Genomic DNA, 18878 nt, shown 5'->3' on the forward strand with positions numbered 1-18878 from the left:
ACGTCAGAGCAGAACTGTGCTCCACAGGGTTTTCAGTGGCTGATTTTTTGGAAGTAGATCTCCAGGCCTTTCTTCTGAGGCACCTCTGGGTGGATTCAAACTGCCAACCTTTAGGTTAGCAGCCCAGTGTGTTAACTGCACCACCCAGGAACTCCGTACCTACCCAATAATGCACCCTTTATTGGCCACTCTACCTCCTTACCCTGCTTCCTCACTCCCTACTGGTGTCTCCTGCTGTCTCCTCCCAAAGAAACTCCATGTCCTTAAACTTTGTTTCAGGATTTGCATCTGGGAGGCCCCAAACTAAGAAACCATCCCAAGGCAAGGCTTGGATTATAGTAAATAATATATTGCAGTTGTAACTCCTTGTCTGATACAAGATCCTGTGACATACTTAACACATACTTACATACAAGGCAGTATGTCTCTGCATTTTTTTTCTAATGCAGCCTAGTAGAAAATAAAATCATTTCCTAAATAAAAAGAATTCTAGGGCTCCAATGTAAAGAAGGGTTTACTCCATCGAGGAAGGCAAAACAGTGCAATGCGCTGAATGCCAGCCTGGTAAATGACACACACACACACACAGCCAATGCTTGTGAGGAGAGGCTGCTGGCAGATGGAGCTCAGCACAGCATGACATCCTCCAGCCCGAAGATGGTCCACATGGCTTCCTCCTGCACACTGCCTCAGTGATGGCCTGGATGTCAGCGCATCTTTTCATTTTGGTTTGGAAACATGTCGGGGCAAGGAATTGTGCAGGCACATATGTCCTATCAAGGATGCAAGGGACCTCAAGGCGAATCCCAGCTGCCCTGACCCTGGTGCCCAGTCAGAGTGTAGATACAACCTCTGGGGATGCCACCATTTCTTCAGGAAGATCAAGAACTACCCACACCACTGCTTTTTTCTCTTTTTAATAAAAATAATATGCATTTAAAATCATCAAGTAGTTCCAAAAGGCATATAATGAGAAACAATTGGCCTATGTCCCCATCCCCCCAATTTTTTCGCCCCCTTACCCCAAATTCTTCTGTAGATGCAGCCACTTGTAATTTTTGTAGCAACTTTTTCTTCTTATTTGAATATTTTGTCAGGGTATCTAATACTTTATCAAGGAGGAGCTAGAGCACAGAGATGGGACAGGAGGGGAGAAAGGGTCCTATTATCACGAAATTAAAATAGACAGCATGCCATAAGATAAACGGGAGATCTTAGGTGCTAAAATAATTAAACCACTGCAATAATTACTACCGTGCAGCCCAGGAACCAGACACACAACAAGCCTCGCAGAGAAAGTGTCTTTCGGTGGAAGACGTGAAGAAAGTGAGGGCATGAGCTATGTGGACACCTGGGGGAAGGACATTTCAGCTCTAGGGAACAGCAGGTGCAAAGAGTGTGTCTGGTATGTTTGAAGAAGAGCAGAGGCCAGTGTGGGGACAGTCACAGGAGGTGATGTTAGGGAGATGGCAGGGGTCAGATCGTGCAGGGCCCTGTGGGTCCTGGTGAGGACTTCTGTGTGATTGGATAGCTCTGAGCAGAGGCTTGACATGATCTGTACATTGTAACAAACTCTGGCTGCTGGGATGAGAGCAGGCTACAGAGGAAGCAAGGACAGAAACACAGGAACCGGTAAGGAAGCATTCCAGTGATCCTGGTGGGTTACCATGATGGCTTGGACCAGGGTGGTGGCCCTGGAGGTAGAGAGAAATAGTCAAACTCTGGGTGTGTTTTGGAGATGGAGCTGACAGGTAGAGCTGATGGATTTGGTGTGATATGAGGGAAAGAGAGGAGTCAAGGGTGACAACAAGTTTTTTGGCCTGAGCAACTGGGAAGATCAGAGATGGGGAAGACTGCAGGAGTGGATGGCTTGGGAGGGGTGATGTGGGGAGCTCAGGCCGTGGACCTGGTAAGTTTGAGATGTGGAGGTGTTCAGTGAGTGCATGGGAACTCAAGGAAAAGTGCGTGCTGAGGCATAACGGGAGCCTTCATCGCAGAGAAGGCATTTAAAGCTTTGAGTCTGGGTGAGATCACCTAGGGAGCAAGTGCCAACAGAAAGGAGAGGAGGTGCAAGGACTGGGCCCTAGGGCAGCCAATGCTTAGAGAGGAACAGGAACCAGCAAAAGAGACAGAGAAAGAGAGGCCAGAAAGGCAGAGAGGAACCAGGAGGGAGTGGAGTCCTAGAAGCCAGGTGAGGAAAAATGTTGCAAGGAGAGGTGTCAACACTGTCAAACCTGCTGACAGGTCTGGAGAGCCGAGGGGCTCCGTATTTCAAGTGACATGTTTTGTTGCTGATCACCCCCAACTAGCTCCCCACTGTGGCTGTTCCAGTGTGCTGCCCTCCTGTTCTGTTCTCCCACAGTCCCTCTTGTTTCACCTAAATCAGCAGTTAGTAAAAGGGCCAGATAGCAAATATTTTGGGCTTTGAGGGCCACATGGTCTCCGTCACAACTATCCAACTTTGCCTTTAGCACAAAAGCAGCCATAGATACGTAAGCGAATGAGCATGGGTTCCAATAAAACTCCATTCACAGACATTGCAATTTAAATTTCATAAGTCACAAAATATTTCTTCTTTTGCTTTCCCCCACAACCACAAAAGTAAATGGTTCTTAGCTCACAGGCCATACAAAAACAGGTAGTGGGTTGGAAGCCAAAAGATGGAAAACAACCTAAATGTCCATCAACAGATGAATGGATAAACAAAATGTGGTACGTATATACAATGGGATATTAGTCATAAAGAGAAATGAAATCGTGATACATGTGACAAGGACGAACCTTAAAAACATCATGCTGAGTGAAATTAGTCACAACAGGACAAACATTGAATGATCCCACTTACATGAAATAGGCAAATGCATAGGGACAGAAGCTTATTAGTGGTTACCCCAGATGGGAGGGTGAGGGAAAGGGGAGAGTCATTGCGTAGGGGGCGCTGGGTTTCTGCTAACGCTGGTGGTATTACTTAGAAGAGTAGTAACGGTTGCACGACAAATGAACGTAACCTATGTCTTTGAATTGGAAATGTAAAAATTGTTGGATTGGCAAATGTTTAGTTATATGTATCTTTACCACAATAAGACAAACAGCAGCAGCGGGCTGGATTTGCTTGTGGGCTGTAGTTTGCTGACCTCTGACCCAAGTCAATATTCTTTCTTAGTTTTGCCCTCTTTCTCCCTTGAAAGTCACCTATAGCTTTAGCTTACATCATACGTAGCTATCACCTTGAGTCAGCTGACAGGTGATGGAAAATAACTGTGAGAGGGTGGTGTGCCATGTTACCCACTTGAGCTTTTGGTTGGGGAAAGTACTCCCAGAAGGCCAAATAACTACTGCTATCATTTTCCTGCTCTCTGGATTTATTTCTCCGCTTTTTTTTTTTTTTTAATTTGTTGATTTGTAATGATACACTAAGCAGACCAAACACCCAACATTATTGAGCCCACCCACATTTTGAAACAAAATTTCTTTAGCACCTGAGTTACCTTTCTGTCAATGTGAAAATGAAATGCCAAAATCTTTCCTCTTCCTTTTTAGTAATGACAGGGTGCGATTATTAAGTGACGACTATGTGCCTGACCCAGTGCTAAGCACCGTACACATATTAACTCATTTCATCCTACCAGGTAGGTGCCATTATTACTCCCATTTTTCAGATGAAGAAGTCGAGGCACAGAGTGCACAATTGCCCAAAGTCTTACAGCTGGAGTGCCCGTTGTCATGGATTGAATTATGACCCCCCCCTCAAATGTATCGATTTGGCTGGGGCATGATTCTCATTACGCTGCGATTTTCCTATATGTTGTAAGTCCTGCCTGTATGATGTTAATGAGGGAGGGTGGGCGGCAGTTGTATTAGTGAGGCAGGACTCAACCTACAAGATCGGATTGTCTTGAGGCAATCTCTTGAGATATAAAAGAATAGAGCAGACAGACAGGGGAACCTCATACCACCGAGAAAGCAGTGCTGGGAGCAGAGCCTGTCCATTGGACTCAGGGTCCCTGCACAGAGAAGCTCCTAGCCTGGGGGAAGATTGACGAGAACGCTGACAGAGAGAGAAAACCTTCCCCTGGAGCTGATGCCTGAATTTGGATTTTTAGCCTACTTTACTGTGAGAAAATAAACTTCTCTTTGTTAAAGCCATCCACTTGTGGTATTTCTGTTATAGCAGCACTAGATTACTAAGACACCTGCCTAGCTTGAGCCCATTTTCTTTGTACACTGTACTCTCTTACTGTATATTCAAACTAACTAGAGGTTTCCAACAAATGCTAGACACAACTCTGAACAATTACGGCAACAATTTATGGAGGCTTTAACTGTGTCCTACGGTAGACTTTTCCCCACACATTCTCATCTAACCTTCATAGCCTAGAGGCTTAGGTCTTTTTTTTTATATATGTGTGGTGAAAACAGATATACAACATAGGCCAACTCAACAATTTCTATGTGTACAATTCAGTGACTGATTATACCCTTCAAGTTGTGCAACCATCCTCGTTATCCTTTTCAAAATATTCCCCCATTAACAGACTCAACGCCCTCTAAGCAAAATCTCCTCCTTTCCCGTCTCTCCCACCTCTGCTAACTACTAATAATCCTTGGTTTCTATACATTTGCTTATTTCATGTGAGATCATACAATATTTGTCCTTTTGCGACTGTCTTATTTCATTCAGCACGGTGTTTTCAAAGTTCATCTCTGTTGTGGCACGCACCAGGATTTCTCTTTAAGGCTGAGTAATATTCCACTGTGTGTGTATACCCCCCTTTTGTTTATCCATTCATCTGCCGATGGACATCTAGGTTGATTCCACCTCTTGGCTGTTGTGAAAAGGTCTGCACAGAACATTGGTGTATAGTCCAGTCTTGTTTCAATGAGAGCTCGATGCCAAAAGACCAAGCTATTAATGAAACTGCAAAAGATGCCAAAATAATTTTTTAAAAAGGTATGTATTAACTTCCTGTGCTTCAAAGATCTTGTCCTTCCTCATAAAGGGTTAAAAAATAGTGGCTGCCTAATAAATGTTAATGCAACAGTTATCAGCTGCTATTTAAGGAGCTATTCCTAGACTCACACATCTTCGCCATCTGACATGTGCTACATAGAGAAAACCAAGAAAACCTGTAACTTCTGACACAAGTTCACACTACTCACCTCACTTATAGATACAAGAATCCCTTCTTGCACTGCACTAAATACATTCCCGGATCAGGACATTGGGACCAACATGAATCTTCATGACTTCTGGATGTGTTTTTTTTTTGGTATCGCTCTTGCAATATTACAACCAATACTTGAAAACAAAATGCAAACGCCTTAATTACTTAAAAAAATTCTTATATTAAAAAAAAAAAACCCACTATTTTTGGCTTTTCAATTTACAACCAATGAATGATTGCCCAATATTTGCTTCCTACAATTTTAATGTACTTCAGAGTTTAAAAACATCCTTTAATGAGCATCGCTGTATACTCCCAAGTACTCAAACCCAATGAAGAAATAGGATGAATGCTACAAAATGATTTACTTTTTTGACTGTTACTCATTCAAGTACCATTTCATTAACTCTCCCGACGGCTAGATGTCCAGAAGTCACTTTATTATCCATTTTACAAAGACAAGAACATCTTGTACTTAGTTGCACCCATGGTGTAGGTGCCAACAGAGTACTGGTTCTCGAGGTATGGTCCCTGGACAGTGGCACCAGGATCACTTGGGGAACTGTTAGAAATGCAAATACTCAGCCCCACCCCTGCCCTGCTGAATCAGAAACTCGGGGGCAAGGTCCATCAAACTGTTGAAAAAGCCTTCCGGGGGTTCTACTGCAGACTAGATTGGAGAACCACTGACTTAAACCCTCGGGGCTCGCAAATGGAAAAAATGAGAAAAAATCACAGGTGAACTTGCTGCCGCTGGTGCCGGTGAGATAAGCCCACCAATCATCTCCAGGGGCAGCTAGGTGGGCACACCAGGGCCTTGGCAGCTCAGGCCCCAGACTTCTCCCTCAGGGGTCCAACACAAAGGATTTAAGGAATGGGATGGGACTTGCAAACTGGTTGAGTCCCAAGTAGGAGGCAGTGACCAGTGGAGAACAGCCATTAATGAGCCCAGTCTATGTATGATTATACTCTTGACCAAACTTGACTGGCTATGCGTGGGTGACAACTGTTTGCCATTACACGTTCAGGGAAGTGCCAACCCACGTGTGTTCTCTTAATCACAGACAATGTGTCACAATCGGCTGAAACCTCAACAGGGTGTCACTGGTTGGTGCATCATTAAGCCAGATCATAGTAGGAAATGCTTTTATTCTTCAACACAATTAAGAAAAAGGAATAAAAACCGTACTTGTTGGTAATCTCGCTGCCATTATCAGAATCATACATGCTAATAGGAAAAACAAGTTTTTTTTTTTTTTGAGCTGCTCCCTCCTGGACAATCCCCATCTGCTCTGTGATGACGTGAACACTGCACACGATGAGCCCCTTCTAGTGAGCAAGAGACCCAACTGGGAAGCCGAGCTTTTCTCTGCTGCAGCAGATGATTCACGAATTTAAATACATATTTTTAGAGAAAAAAAATATAGAAAGGCTAACCACCTAATCATGCCAGAGCTCAACAGACCAGCATTAATAATCACCAAAAAAGGCACTTTAAAATACATTTGACAAGGAGTGACAGTAATGCAATGAGAACTACTAGTTTAAGTTCTGCAGAAAACCGTCAAAGTTAATATACACTAGGACTTCCTCTCTGTCTCCGCGTGCAGATCTACGTGTGTGTGTATGTACACATATAAAATCTCCCTAAGTTCTGGGGAGAAAAAAAAACTCCGTTTTCATTTATTTTAATGGAATACTACACAAAAATCCTAGTCATCTTACTTGGAACAAAGGAGAGGATTGGTAAATTAATGTTAAAGAGAAAAGATACCCTCCCATACCCTTCTATGCACGTGTGCACGCGCGCACACACGCACAAACAGTAAAATAAATACTCAGAACTGTCCCAGGTAGTCAACTATTACAATAATAAGATCTAGTATTCTGAAAGAATATACTCCATTGCAAGGAGCAGGGTGGAAATTTCTGCTGCTGTAAATATCATGTACTCACACATCCATGTTGCTTGGGTTGGAAAGAACAGAGGAAATTTCCTCCACCCGTTCCTTCCTTTCAGTACCACTGAGTTTTAGCTATGCTGTGTTATTCCAAAGTCTTATATAAATAAATTCTCAATATATCTGCACAGAGAACTTGGAGGATTTTTGTTAAACAGAACACGATTGGCCATACCCACGGCAGACCCCAGGGTTGGGTATTTTGGCTTGCAGTTACAACAGACAGAACCCATCTGTGTCAGAGATGGACAAGAGGCTTTCTCTTACTTCCTAGGAACAGGTGTATGGACACATTCTTATTCTCAGGGTATGAAAAAAATCATCAGCAATAGTATTTAAATTTTAATTACTAACTGTATGATGCCTGAGAACAAAAATCAAAACAACTTGTTAAAGGTTATGAGTCAGATTCTAGGCATTTCCGTTTTTTTGCTGCTGGCTCCTCAGTATTCTTCAGTTCTAAAGTGCTGACATTGGGTTTGAGGCTGGTGTCTGTCTTGACATTGTCCATGGCCACAGTGAAGCCTGAGAGTAGGTACCCCCCACCTCCACTCATCAGCAGTTTGGGATGACTTCGATCTGGCAAAACCTAATCAAGAAAAAAAGACGCTCGTGTATTCCTATGGTGACAAAGCACAGGCTACCACCACATATGCCAAAACCAGAACTTAGGTGACACAGGTTCTCCCAAACACTTAAATGGACTGATTCCTAATGAGCCCATTCCTTCACATGGCGGTGCAGGTAAGGGAAACGGAAATGTAGAAAATGGCTGCAGTGATTTTCTTTTGAAAAATAAAATGGAAGCCCTGGCTCTGTTAAACCTGAGGCGAGTTTCAAACAGAGAAGGGTGAGTAAATGGCTTCTGCAGGGCTCTGGTCTGTCTCAGCCTTCTTCCTCTTGGTTTCAGGAGGTTTCATGGTCATAAATGGAGCTGGGGTCTATGGAGAAGTAGTTAGTGGACATATATACAGATCTATTTCTTGTGATCCTGTAAATTCTGACAAGAATTCTTTTCTCCTGTTGCCATAGCAAAGAAGACTCCATGAAGGGAAGGCTCACAAAGGCTCCAGGGAGCCCCTACAACAGCATGGTCATTAAGTAGTCCAGCAAACCACGGAAGTGCTTCCCACAGATCCCCCTTCACGAAGGAACTAGCCGCAAGGAGAACAGGCAGCAGAAAGCCCCCATGTCTCTGGGATCTGCCACAGTGTTCACATTGAGATAGGCCATAGACTGCTCCGAGGCGGTAAGTGAGCATGGGGGCCAGGATGGGCTCATTTCTGCCTGACACAGGGCTCTGCTAATGGCAGTCCCTGCTCTGGGGCTCCGATCAGCCTGGCCAGCACTGCAGGCTCGTCCTGCCTAGCCCTCCTTTCTCTTCCTTCCTAGGCATCAGGCCTGCACCATGGTCTGAGGGCTCCCCTCCCTACTCCTGCTCCGCCTCCTCTTATCTCTCCAAGGCACTTCTCCCAATATATGTCATATACTTCTAATTCCGTCTGGCATATGCCTCCCAGAAGACCTGAACTGACACAGTGCTCGTCACTAAATCTGGAAAACTTGCCACAAAGATTTCTCCAGCAGAGAGGAGAAGGCCACTTTCTCATCCACCTGGGATTTTGCTATTATCGATTACTCCCTTCACCGTGATACTGAGGCCTAGGTGAAATACAAACTACAACTGTTTGCATTTTAACTGCCTCTGGCCTGGAGTTAGGGAATAATTCACTCAGTCATAACAAAAGGAGAAAAAAGGGTCAGGACAGGTCCGAGGTATTTTCTCTGAATTAAAGGCATGGGACATCCTCATCTCTGCAGACAGAGGCAGGGCTGTCTCTATTTAAGAGGTTCTAGTATGACTACGAGGAGCTGGGGACCCAGGAGAGCTGGCTCTGGTTGCGGGAACACATACCTGGTAATTTCTGAGCCAGGTTTCAGACAGCCTGAGGTTGATGACCCCTCCCCTCTCCCGCAGTTTTGTGTAGCATTCCAACAGAGGCTGAGGACAAAAACAGAGTCCTGTTAAGAATCGCTTCTTGGGCAGCAGTTTGAGAATCAACATTCAGCTGCAAAAATTCCCAGCCATTCCCTTTTGGGATTACCTCTTTATATTGACAGTAGACTACAAATGGCCTGGAAGGGGCCACAAAGTCCAGCAAGGACATCAGCAGTGGAATGGGATGGAAACGGCTTGCTACAATTAAACTGCAAGGAGAATGTTAGGCAATGATTTCTCTGCTCCTTCAATGTGAAACACAGGTTTGAAAATGCATTTAATCTAACCACGTTTATGTGCATGACTCATACAGAGATTTAAATAGAACATTCTAGAAATTCACACCAGGAAAAAAAAATCAAGACTGATCACTTTCTAGGAAATACAGACTGGATTATAAACTCTCACGGTGCTTGGCAACTCTTAAGTATCATTTAGTGACATTCATTAAAAAAAAAAAAGGCTGGAAAAATTCAACATTTGCATATAGCAGTTTTGCAGCTATCTGAATCTATTTCTTGTTATGAAGTTTTTCGTCAGCTCTTGCTCCAGTCAGTATCACAGCAATTTAAATGCTCACCATCTGCACCTAGTGGGACTACCCCCCCCATCCAATAAACCATCACTGAACAAATTTTAAATTTCTTCTAAAATTCCTAAATCAGCAGTTTCCACCTTCACCAGACCCAGCCTCCTTTCTTTAAAAACCCAAGACAGAACCCTCATCTCTGCTTGCATCAGATCCGGAGCAGCCAAGCAGGAAGAAAATACCAATCTGGAGAGGAGAGCCCAGCAACATCAGGAGGCCTCCTGCAGTTTTCATCAACGCACCCATCTGCGTTTCTTTCATTCAGCAGAGCTGCGGCCTCTAAATGTCTTTTCCTCTGCTCTTCTTGTCTCCTTTGCTTCTCCTGAATCTTCAAGAAAAAACATAAGACACCAATGTATTGAGGTCATTCAGTCAGTTTTTTAGAAATGCTGGTCTGTCAAAACATCTCAACAATATTTACCAACTCAGACTAATGCAGCAGCAGGAAGCTGTTTATAAGGATGCTGAAAACACACACGAAAAAGTCCAAATATTGTAAAGACATCATGAAGGTACCTATATAATGCTTCTCTGTTCTAAAACTCCATTCCAAAGATTAAAACACACACACACACACACACACACTCACTCACTCTTTCTCCAAATATTTCTTATCGTAGGGGATGATGCCCTAAAGCCAAATGAAATTTCATTCCTTAAATGAAAAGCTGAGGACCTGACGGAAGTATTATGAGAGGGTGGCAGGGACTCCTGACATTCTTACATAATCCTTTTTGCTTCCTCTCTCTTTAGGGTCCTTATCTTCTGGATCTTCAGAAACGATTTCCATTGTTTCTTGTTCTTCTGGGAGGGTGCTCTCTGGGGCTTCTGCCATGCTGTCTTCATTCTCCTGTTCAGAAGCCTGTTTTTCCTCAGTTATGCCGTTACTTTCTTCAACCGAAGCACTGCCTTTTGACTCTGAAGACAACATCTCGGATGAAAACGTCCCATTTAGGAGACTGTCCACTTTGTTGAGGGGGAATTCATAAAGACCACTGAGGAAAGATTTGGGAAATCCAAAACATGCTGTCGCTGCCCGAACGGGTCCACCTCCGGGATACAGCTGAATAATGGAACCAAAACCTTAACAGAGAAAAGAGACAAACATCTGCACCATGGAGGCAACTCTAGAGCTCAGCCTCGGCCAGTCCTCCTCAGAAGGAAATCTGCAGGTCTACTTTGTTCAAAGGCTGAAGGACGACAATGCGGCTCCTCTGGGGGTCTGTTTGGAGTCTACGAATATCCTCAATAGAGAAAACATAATCCTCAAACAGGTAAACAGGAGTCTTAAGGAAACCTACTCGCACTTGACACTACTCTAAAACCCAATCTTATCTTCTGTGAGGTCAGAGGGAGAGCAAGTAACCCCTTCCAGGGAGAATACATCCCTAGTATTCTTTCTGCCCCGTCTTCTCAATTCAGGACAGTAAAATGGGTACTAGCTATCCAGGAGATTCCTGAAGTCACTGTCCCGGAAGTCCTAGACAGCCACAGGCTCCAGAATCATTCCCACCAATACTGAAGCTGGAGAGGACAACCACCAACAGGTGATGTGGATTGCGCAGGAAGGTCCCAGGGCCTGGGGCTGTGCAGGTTCACCCAGGTCATTTCATTAAATCTTCCAGCAACTCAATGCCGCTTTTCATGAGTTTGAATTCTTGGGACCCTCCAGTCACATCATGCTGGGGTTTTACTAAACTCGAAAATGTTAAATCTCACCTCCCATTCGTTCCATCATCGCACCCAGCACCAAACCCGCACAGGTCTCCATTACGATCATTTTATTGCCAGCACGAATATTTCCCAACGTCAGCATCTGGGCTAGTGTATCGTATCTCATGTGGCTAAGAAACAAAAGAAGAATAAATTTACTTTCAGCTAAGTGAAGCCTATTATTTTAATCATTATTTTTCAAGTTTTAGTTGTTTTTCTGTTTTATGTGGTGAAGATTACTGATTGTTTTGGAGGTGACAATAAAAGGACTTACAGTTTATGAGACAGGAGGACACTGTACGCAGGCAGGCAAGTTTTTCATTTTATTTAAAATCATGACTTTCTTAAAGTTATGTTTTCCCCCAATTATACTTTTGAAAGGAAACAGAGCGTACTTAATTTTTCCAGGTTCTCTTGCATAATACATAACTGAAAGAATGCGGGTAGATGGCTTCACCACAGTAACAACGGCTTCATATCTGGGAGAAGGAAGGAAAAGCACAGCACCAAGTTTTAAAAACTAGTTAAAAAATATTGGGGAGCAGTTTTCATCCTTTTCAAAGAAAGCAACTTACTTTTTCTTCTTCTTTTTTATATATTTATCTTGAGCAAATTCTGTCTTGTCTCGGAATGTGGTACTATTTTCAATTAACTGCTGAACTATTTCCTACAAGAAAAGCAACAAGCAGATTTTCTTCAAGCTACTTTCACACAACAAATAACTTCAAAGGTCTTTACCCCAGGTGTATCCAAAGGTCTGATTCTCTATTTCCTTTTCCACAGAAGTTCGAATAGATGACCTCTGTATTTTTAGACTCTATCTAGTGTTAAACCGAGATAAATGAACAGAGAGAGGCAGTGAAGGGGGAAGAGACATAAAGAAAACTGTCATACCCCAAGACACTGCATTAAAGCAGTATGGAAAATAAACAGTGAAGCTCTGACGTGCACCAAGTTATTAAATTCTCTACGACTAAGTCTCAGTAACGTCATTCACTCATATCCCGGCATGTAAGAAACCCAATTATGGACTTACTTAATTGCACGTACATATCAATCTACTTCTAACAGAAGCATAATGTTATTTTTATATTTTACCTTCAGTAAATTCAGTTTTAGAAACCAAGAAATTTCCTCAATACCAAAGACAAAACAAAAAATCCTTCGTTACCTCTCCTTTAATGCCCTTGTCCTTCAAGGCTTTTATGTCATCTTGAGTAAGTTTCTGAGATTTCCCATCATCGATTATATTTCGATTGTCAATGCCTGCTTCTTTTGTCTCTAAAGAAGGAAAGTGCTTTATGACACGATGATCCGAAATTATTTTATAACTTTCTCTTTCTAAGTCTGTATTCACATGCAGCCGTTCAGCCATACAATGTGGCCTTCCAGCACCACTGTCCCCATCCCATTCCTCTATCCTTTCTTGCCACTGCCAAAATCCAAGCCAAAACTGTTGCCGTCGAGTCGACTCCAACTCATGTACACCCTATACCAAACCTGGTGCCGTCAAGTAGATTCTGACTCACAGCGACCCTACACGACAGAGTAGAACTGCCCCATAGGGTTTCCAAGGAGCGCCTGGTGGATTTGAACTGCCAGTCTTTTGGTTAGCAGCCGTAGCACTAAACCACTACGCCACCAGGGTTTCTAGAGCAACCCTGTAGGACAGCGTAAAATTGCCCCATAGGGTTCCCAAAGAGCAGCTGGTGGGTTTGAGCTGTTGACCTTTTCATTAGCAGCCAAGCTCTTAACCACTGTGCCGCCAGTTCTTGCCACTACTCCTCGAATTCATTTTCCTGCTCCTACTCCTGGCCCCCCTTACCACGCACCAGGAAGCCAGAGTACTCTATTTAAATGCAAGCTGGCTCACGAGGTGGATTCCCATAGCAATGAGAATATATCCCAAACACAATCTGCAAGGCTGTGTATCATCTGGCCCCTGCCTCATCCACTGATCCCTAGATTTCAGTCACATTGTCCTTCTGTTCCCTGAAACACCAAGCATGGTCCCACTGCAGGGTTTTGGTGCTTGCTGCTCCCCCTGTCTGGAACACTCTCTGGACAGATCTTAGAGTGGCTGGATCCTCTCCCGCATCCAGGGCTGTCTTACTCACCCAATCAGGGCCCAGCATACTTCCCTGCTTTACTATCTTCCCAGTCTGGATTACCATCTGAGTTTATACTTTTTTGGTTGCCTATCTGATTGTTTTCAGTCTTCCCCACTGGTAAGTAAATTTTATGAGATCGTCTAGCTTAAAAACTGCCACAATCTCAGCACCTAATCATGCCTGGCACATATCTGGTATGTAATAAAAATCTGAATGTTAATAAATCTATGACCAGATAATAAAATACAGACCAGAATTTTAATAGTATTTTAATTAAAAATAATAGCTAAAATTTTGGGGTCCTTATATGTGCCAAACACGGATAAGAACTTCTTATATGTAGTATTACTGAACACTCACTACAACTCAGGTATTAAGTCTTTTATGGCCCCATTTTACAGATGAGGCTGTAAGGCTTAAAGACACTAAGTAACTTGCTCAAGTCCCAGGCAAGCAATAAAGGAGAACTAAAACTTAGCCAGTTGGATTCAAAGCCAGACCTCTTGATCACTACACTATATGCTAACTACCGTGCAGCTGTTACTTAACATCTGGGGCCTGACAGGGTTCTGAACTGCTCTTATGATGAAGCGGCAGCAGGGAATCATGGGATTAAGCGCCTAGCTCAAGGTCAGAGAGCCAGTTAATGGTGTGCTGGTTTCTCAATGCCAAAGGCAGGAGTTGCTCCATTTCATCAAGCTATAGTTCTTAGATTACGAGTTTTGGCTTGTTTTGGGATTTCCCAGACTCGCACTCTAGAATTGCAGCGGCGTGCTTCTGACTGGCCAGTTTGAGAGCATCTATCTCAGACACCTAGAGTAGCGCACCTGAAGCAGGCTCTTCCTTCTTCTTCTTGGGCTGAAGACTGCCTCCGCTGGTCACTTCAAATGTGGTTCCGTAACTATGGCCAATGGCATTATCCAGATAGAACCACTGTTTTTCAAACGTTACTTTTCTAAGGAAGAAAAAGCAACCAATCTCACTTGCATCCTGTACAGAAAAGACACGCTCATTCTACTGTTTTTTCAAAACTAGTCTCCACAAAGGATGGTCAGCAGCCTTATCTCTGAACACAAACCAGCAAGGAGCTTAGGGAACGGGGATGGGGCATAACATAAAATAAATGAGCTACAAAAATCCTAAATTTTGGGAAAAGGACAGAAGGGCAGGAGGCCTTCCTCTTCTGGGGCATTGCTCTGAGCCCACTGAGCACCATTTGACAGGATGTCTAAACTCACAGGCTCTGTGATTTCCTGAACAGCAAGCCAGGGTCGCCAAGACTGCCAAGCCATTGGATACTCCCTGCAATTTACACAAGAAAATCTAAAAATTGAACCTCCACTGAGAAGAGAAAGAACAAATTCATCAGCCTAACTGGACATTTTACTGAAAACTACGTAAAAAAAGCAAATTATATTCACAAACATTACTGACAATCGACACATTTGGAAATGGTGCCTAACACTGACAATGCTATACTGAGGACCAGACAACTTCAGGGTTCCCGTTGCACAGATTTTTATCTTAGTGCAATTTAAGAGGAAAACTTCACAAAACCAAAAACCCTTCCTTTCAAAAGGAGAAAATATCTGCTCAGCATCAACCAGGGGGTAGACAGTGGGTGCTAGGCACATCCCATACTTCTACTTCATTTAATTTTCACAGTGTCATGGATTGAATTGCATCTCCCAAAAATATGTGTATCAGTCTGGCTGGGCCATGATTTCCAGTATCGTGTGATTGCTCATCATACTGTCATCTGATGTAATTTTCCTATGTGTTGTAAATCCTGACTCTATGATGTTAACAGGCGGGGGGGGGGGTGGGGAGCGGGGATAGGCAGCAGTTATGTTAATGAAGCAGGATTCAATATACAAGACTGGACTGTGTCTTCGGTCAATTTCTTTTTGGATGTAAAAGAGAGAAGGGAGCAGAGAGTCGGGGCGGGGGGGCCTCACACCACTCAGAAAACAGCACCAAGAGCAGAACATGTCCTTTGGACCTGGGGTTCCTGCAGAGAAAAGCTCCTAGTCTAGGGGAAGATTGATGAGAAGGACCTTCCTCCAGAGCTGACAGAAACAGAAAGCCTTCCCCAGGAGCTGACGCCCTGAATTTGGACATCTAGCCCACTAGACTGCGAGAGAATAAATATCTCTTTGTTAAAGCCATCCACTTGAGGTATTTGTTACAGCAGCACTAGATAAACAAGAAACACAGTAATCCTGGGACACAGCTCTTCCTAGATGAGTCATCAGAGGCACAAAGAGAAGTATCCTAAGAGCCACAATTACTCCAAAGCCTGGTTCTTTCCACTATCTCACACAGCCTATCCTGGCAATGGCCAACGGCCCTAACTCAGCTCAGTGCAGGTGTGCCTCCCACCCTTGTCCTCTGAGTAGCCCAGTGCTAATGAAACACTACGTCTGAGCTGGGCTGGGCTGAGCAAAGAGGGAGGGGAGGTGTCACTTAAGCAGACTGGTCTGACAGAAGGTCACTGCTCCAGTCAGAAGGATGTGGGGGCCACGTCCTCATCAGGATGGAGTGGGATTCCTAGTCACCTCGAGAGCCAGGACTGCTGCTGCCCAACCAGATGAGTGCAGCCCTGAGGGATGGGTGATGGGAAGGCTAGCCTGGAATGTAACTGAGCTCAGAGGATCATTTTCTAAGTAAAACAGAAGACACCATCACAGTTCCTGCCAAGAAAAGGAGCTGATGAAAGTGTTTCCAAATAAATGTCTAAAGATTACTTTTTAGAACTAAAGATGTTCCTGTTTGTCTCCTTGGAACGAAAATGTTCTCATGTAAAAAAGTACACTGTTAAGATGCACGCTCCACCACATTTCCAAAGTAAACAACTTACAAGGACAGTACAAGAAAGAAAACACAAAGTTGCATCTGAATGGACATTACAAAAACATGTAGCTTTGGGATCATTTGCTGAACTATACACTTATAATCTAAGGACTTTGCTGAGTATACTTCAATTAAAAGTGTAAATAATTAGTATCAGCACCTTTCGAAAATTATGTACTTGTAAGCAAGCACACCTTTCTAATTTAATATTCTGGGAAAAAAAATACTGGCTTCTAGAGCGTCAAAATACAGTAGTGATGTGGGATAGTTATAAAATCTAGTTTTGTTATAGACTGAATTGTGTCCTAACCCCTATACTTGAGACAAGGGCCTTCCCCCAGAGCCAACAGAAAAAACCTTTCCCTACAAGGGAGTGTCCTGAATTGACTTCTAGCCTCCTAAACTGTGAGAAAATAAATGTCCACTCGTTAAAGCCACCCATTTGTGGTATATTTCTTTTATACCAACACTAAATAACTAAGGCAAATTTCAACCACCAAAATGAAATATTTTATTGATACAGAATTTTAAAAAATGTTTAAAAGCTAGTACAGGTATCACATTTCTGGACTAAAAGATATACAACTCCCCCCGACTCCTCTCTTTTTTTTTTTTTTTTTTTTTTACTGAACTGGTACTTGTGCAAAACAAAAACAAAAACAAAAAACCTTGCTTATTACCAGCCTGGTGTTTTGTGAACTGTGACTTGTCTTTTTTTTTTTTTAAATGATACCTGTTTTGCTGTAAATACCAATCAAGAGTTTTAATTCACAAAGAATTAAAATAATTTACCTGAAGTGAACACTTATCAGAAATTCCAAATCTCACAGTCCTAGCTTTCTGGAATAAGAATTGATGCATGTGAATTACGGTGTTGGCAAAGAATACTGAATGGACTGCCAGAAAAACAAACAAATCTATCTTGGTAGAAATACAGCCAGACTGCTTCTTAGAAGTTAGGGTGGCCTTTGTCTCCCTTACTTTGGACATTGTATAAGGAGGGACCAATCTCTGGAGAAGAACATCATGCTTGGTAGAGGGTCAGCAAAATAGAGGAAGACCTTCAACAAGATGGACTGACATGATGGCTAAAACAATGGGTTCAAACGTACCCACTATTGTAAGGATGGCACAGGACTGAACAATGTTTTGTTCTGTTATACATGGGGTTGCTATGAGTCAGAACCGACAGCACCTAACAACAACAGCAGCTTTCTGGTCTGCAAAAAGCTGTTCCAACACTTCATTCAACTGACTTATTTGTCAAAAGCACTACAATATGCCTGCTCAAAAGAAACCCTGGTTGTACTTGCCAGATAAATTAACTCAAGCATCCCAATATATTTTCACCACTAACAGCCTGCTAGAATTTAACAACCTCTGTCCCCTACTCTGTTATCAAAATGCCCACTTCCTAGTACTAAAAGAATGATGATCACTAGTCAGCAGGCTCACAAGCCATACATAATTTTGAGTTCTGGGACATTGAGCAAATTGCTTAATTTTTGCAGACCTCAAATCCCTTGGTGTACAATGAGGGAAGGAAAGTTATTCTACGGGAAGATACTCCCTATCTTATTCTCTGTAGACAAGAGGCTGGAACTGCAGCCAAAGGCAAAGTCGAGGACGGTTCATTTTTGCGGGACTGAAAGTCCCGGCTGAGGGATTGGAAGGAAAGAGATCTATGGAAAAACCAAGCGGGGCAGACTCTGAGGGGAAAGGGTGAGACCATAGGAAATGAGGACAGTCTGTGAGAAGATCCCAGGGACTTAGGAAAAGAACCCCAGGCCAGAACATCTGTGGGCCAAGAATGGGATTCTGGACAAGGACTCTGTGGAAAGACGCAGAGAGATGCCAGGGCGGAGGGCCACGTATGAGACTCTGCAGGGGGGATCTGAGGAAAGACAGAAGAACTGGGGGAGATGCTGAGGGCCAAGGATGGGATCCTGGGGGAAAAGGCCCCTCTGAGAAGAACCGAGAGGAGATACTGAGGACGGCGGATGGAGACCCAGTCAGCCAAAACGGAGACCCTAGTGAGAGGGCTCTGCACGAAGACGCGGCACAAAGGGGTGTTTTGTAGGTGGGGTCGGCGGAGCCCTAAAGCCTGCCACCTGCCTTACTTTCTCCGCTGGACCTGCACCGCTTTGAACACATCTTCCCGTTTCAGCACCACGAAGTCGCCGTCGCGGATGCGGTGGTCCCCGAGCTGCGGCGGCTGCGGCGGCTGCGGCGGCTGCGGCGGCTGCGGGCCTGGCTCCTCTCCTGAGCCCTCCATGACGTTCCGCTGGCTTCTCTGCTCCGCGAGGCACGTCCGCTCCGACCCCTCTTCCTCTGTCGTCGCCGCCGCCAGCCTCACCTGCCGCAGCCCGGCCTAGCCCAAACCCCTCCGCCCGGCACCGCCCCCACGTGCTGCGGCCGCTTCCGTTTTCCGGCCCGACCCCTGGACCGCTTCCGGGTGCCGCAAGGCTTCCGTTTGGTTGAGAGCCT

The 18878-nt window shown here is 44.0% G+C and overlaps 1 protein-coding gene across 2 annotated transcripts; it reads right to left on the reverse strand.

The window, feature by feature from the left end:
• Positions 1-2831: 2831 nt before the first annotated feature.
• Positions 2832-18815, reverse strand: TRMT6 (tRNA methyltransferase 6 non-catalytic subunit). Of its 2 annotated transcripts, none has more exons than XM_049868813.1 (11): positions 18512-18815; positions 14366-14493; positions 12599-12708; positions 12003-12094; positions 11823-11906; positions 11434-11558; positions 10439-10797; positions 9897-10042; positions 9232-9334; positions 9042-9128; positions 2832-7715 (listed from the first exon to the last, which is right to left on the reverse strand). In XM_049868813.1, the coding sequence occupies exons 1-11, from the start codon at positions 18664-18666 to the stop codon at positions 7524-7526; spliced, it is 1581 nt and encodes a 526-aa protein (XP_049724770.1). In that variant the 5' UTR covers positions 18667-18815; the 3' UTR covers positions 2832-7523. The 2 variants fall into 2 exon arrangements, with proteins under 2 accessions (XP_049724770.1, XP_049724771.1); XM_049868814.1 differs by having other exon boundaries at positions 5341-7715; positions 9957-10042.
• Positions 18816-18878: the final 63 nt, after the last annotated feature.

This window comes from Elephas maximus, chromosome 25 (assembly GCF_024166365.1).
Source record: "Elephas maximus indicus isolate mEleMax1 chromosome 25, mEleMax1 primary haplotype, whole genome shotgun sequence".
In the NCBI taxonomy this organism is placed as follows: domain Eukaryota; kingdom Metazoa; phylum Chordata; class Mammalia; order Proboscidea; family Elephantidae; genus Elephas; species Elephas maximus.

Excerpts from the sequence above, each read along its gene's own strand:
- TRMT6 (XM_049868813.1), bottom strand. The coding sequence starts at position 18,666 with ATGGAGGGCTCAGGAGAGGAGCCAGGCCCGCAGCCGCCGCAGCCGCCG. Across the intron at positions 12,709-14,365 it reads GAAGGAAGAGCCTGCTTCAG|AGACAAAAGAAGCAGGCATT; the intron begins GTGCGCTACTCT and ends TTCCTTCTTTAG. Across the intron at positions 9,129-9,231 it reads TCTACTGTCAATATAAAGAG|CCTCTGTTGGAATGCTACAC; the intron begins GTAATCCCAAAA and ends TTTTGTCCTCAG.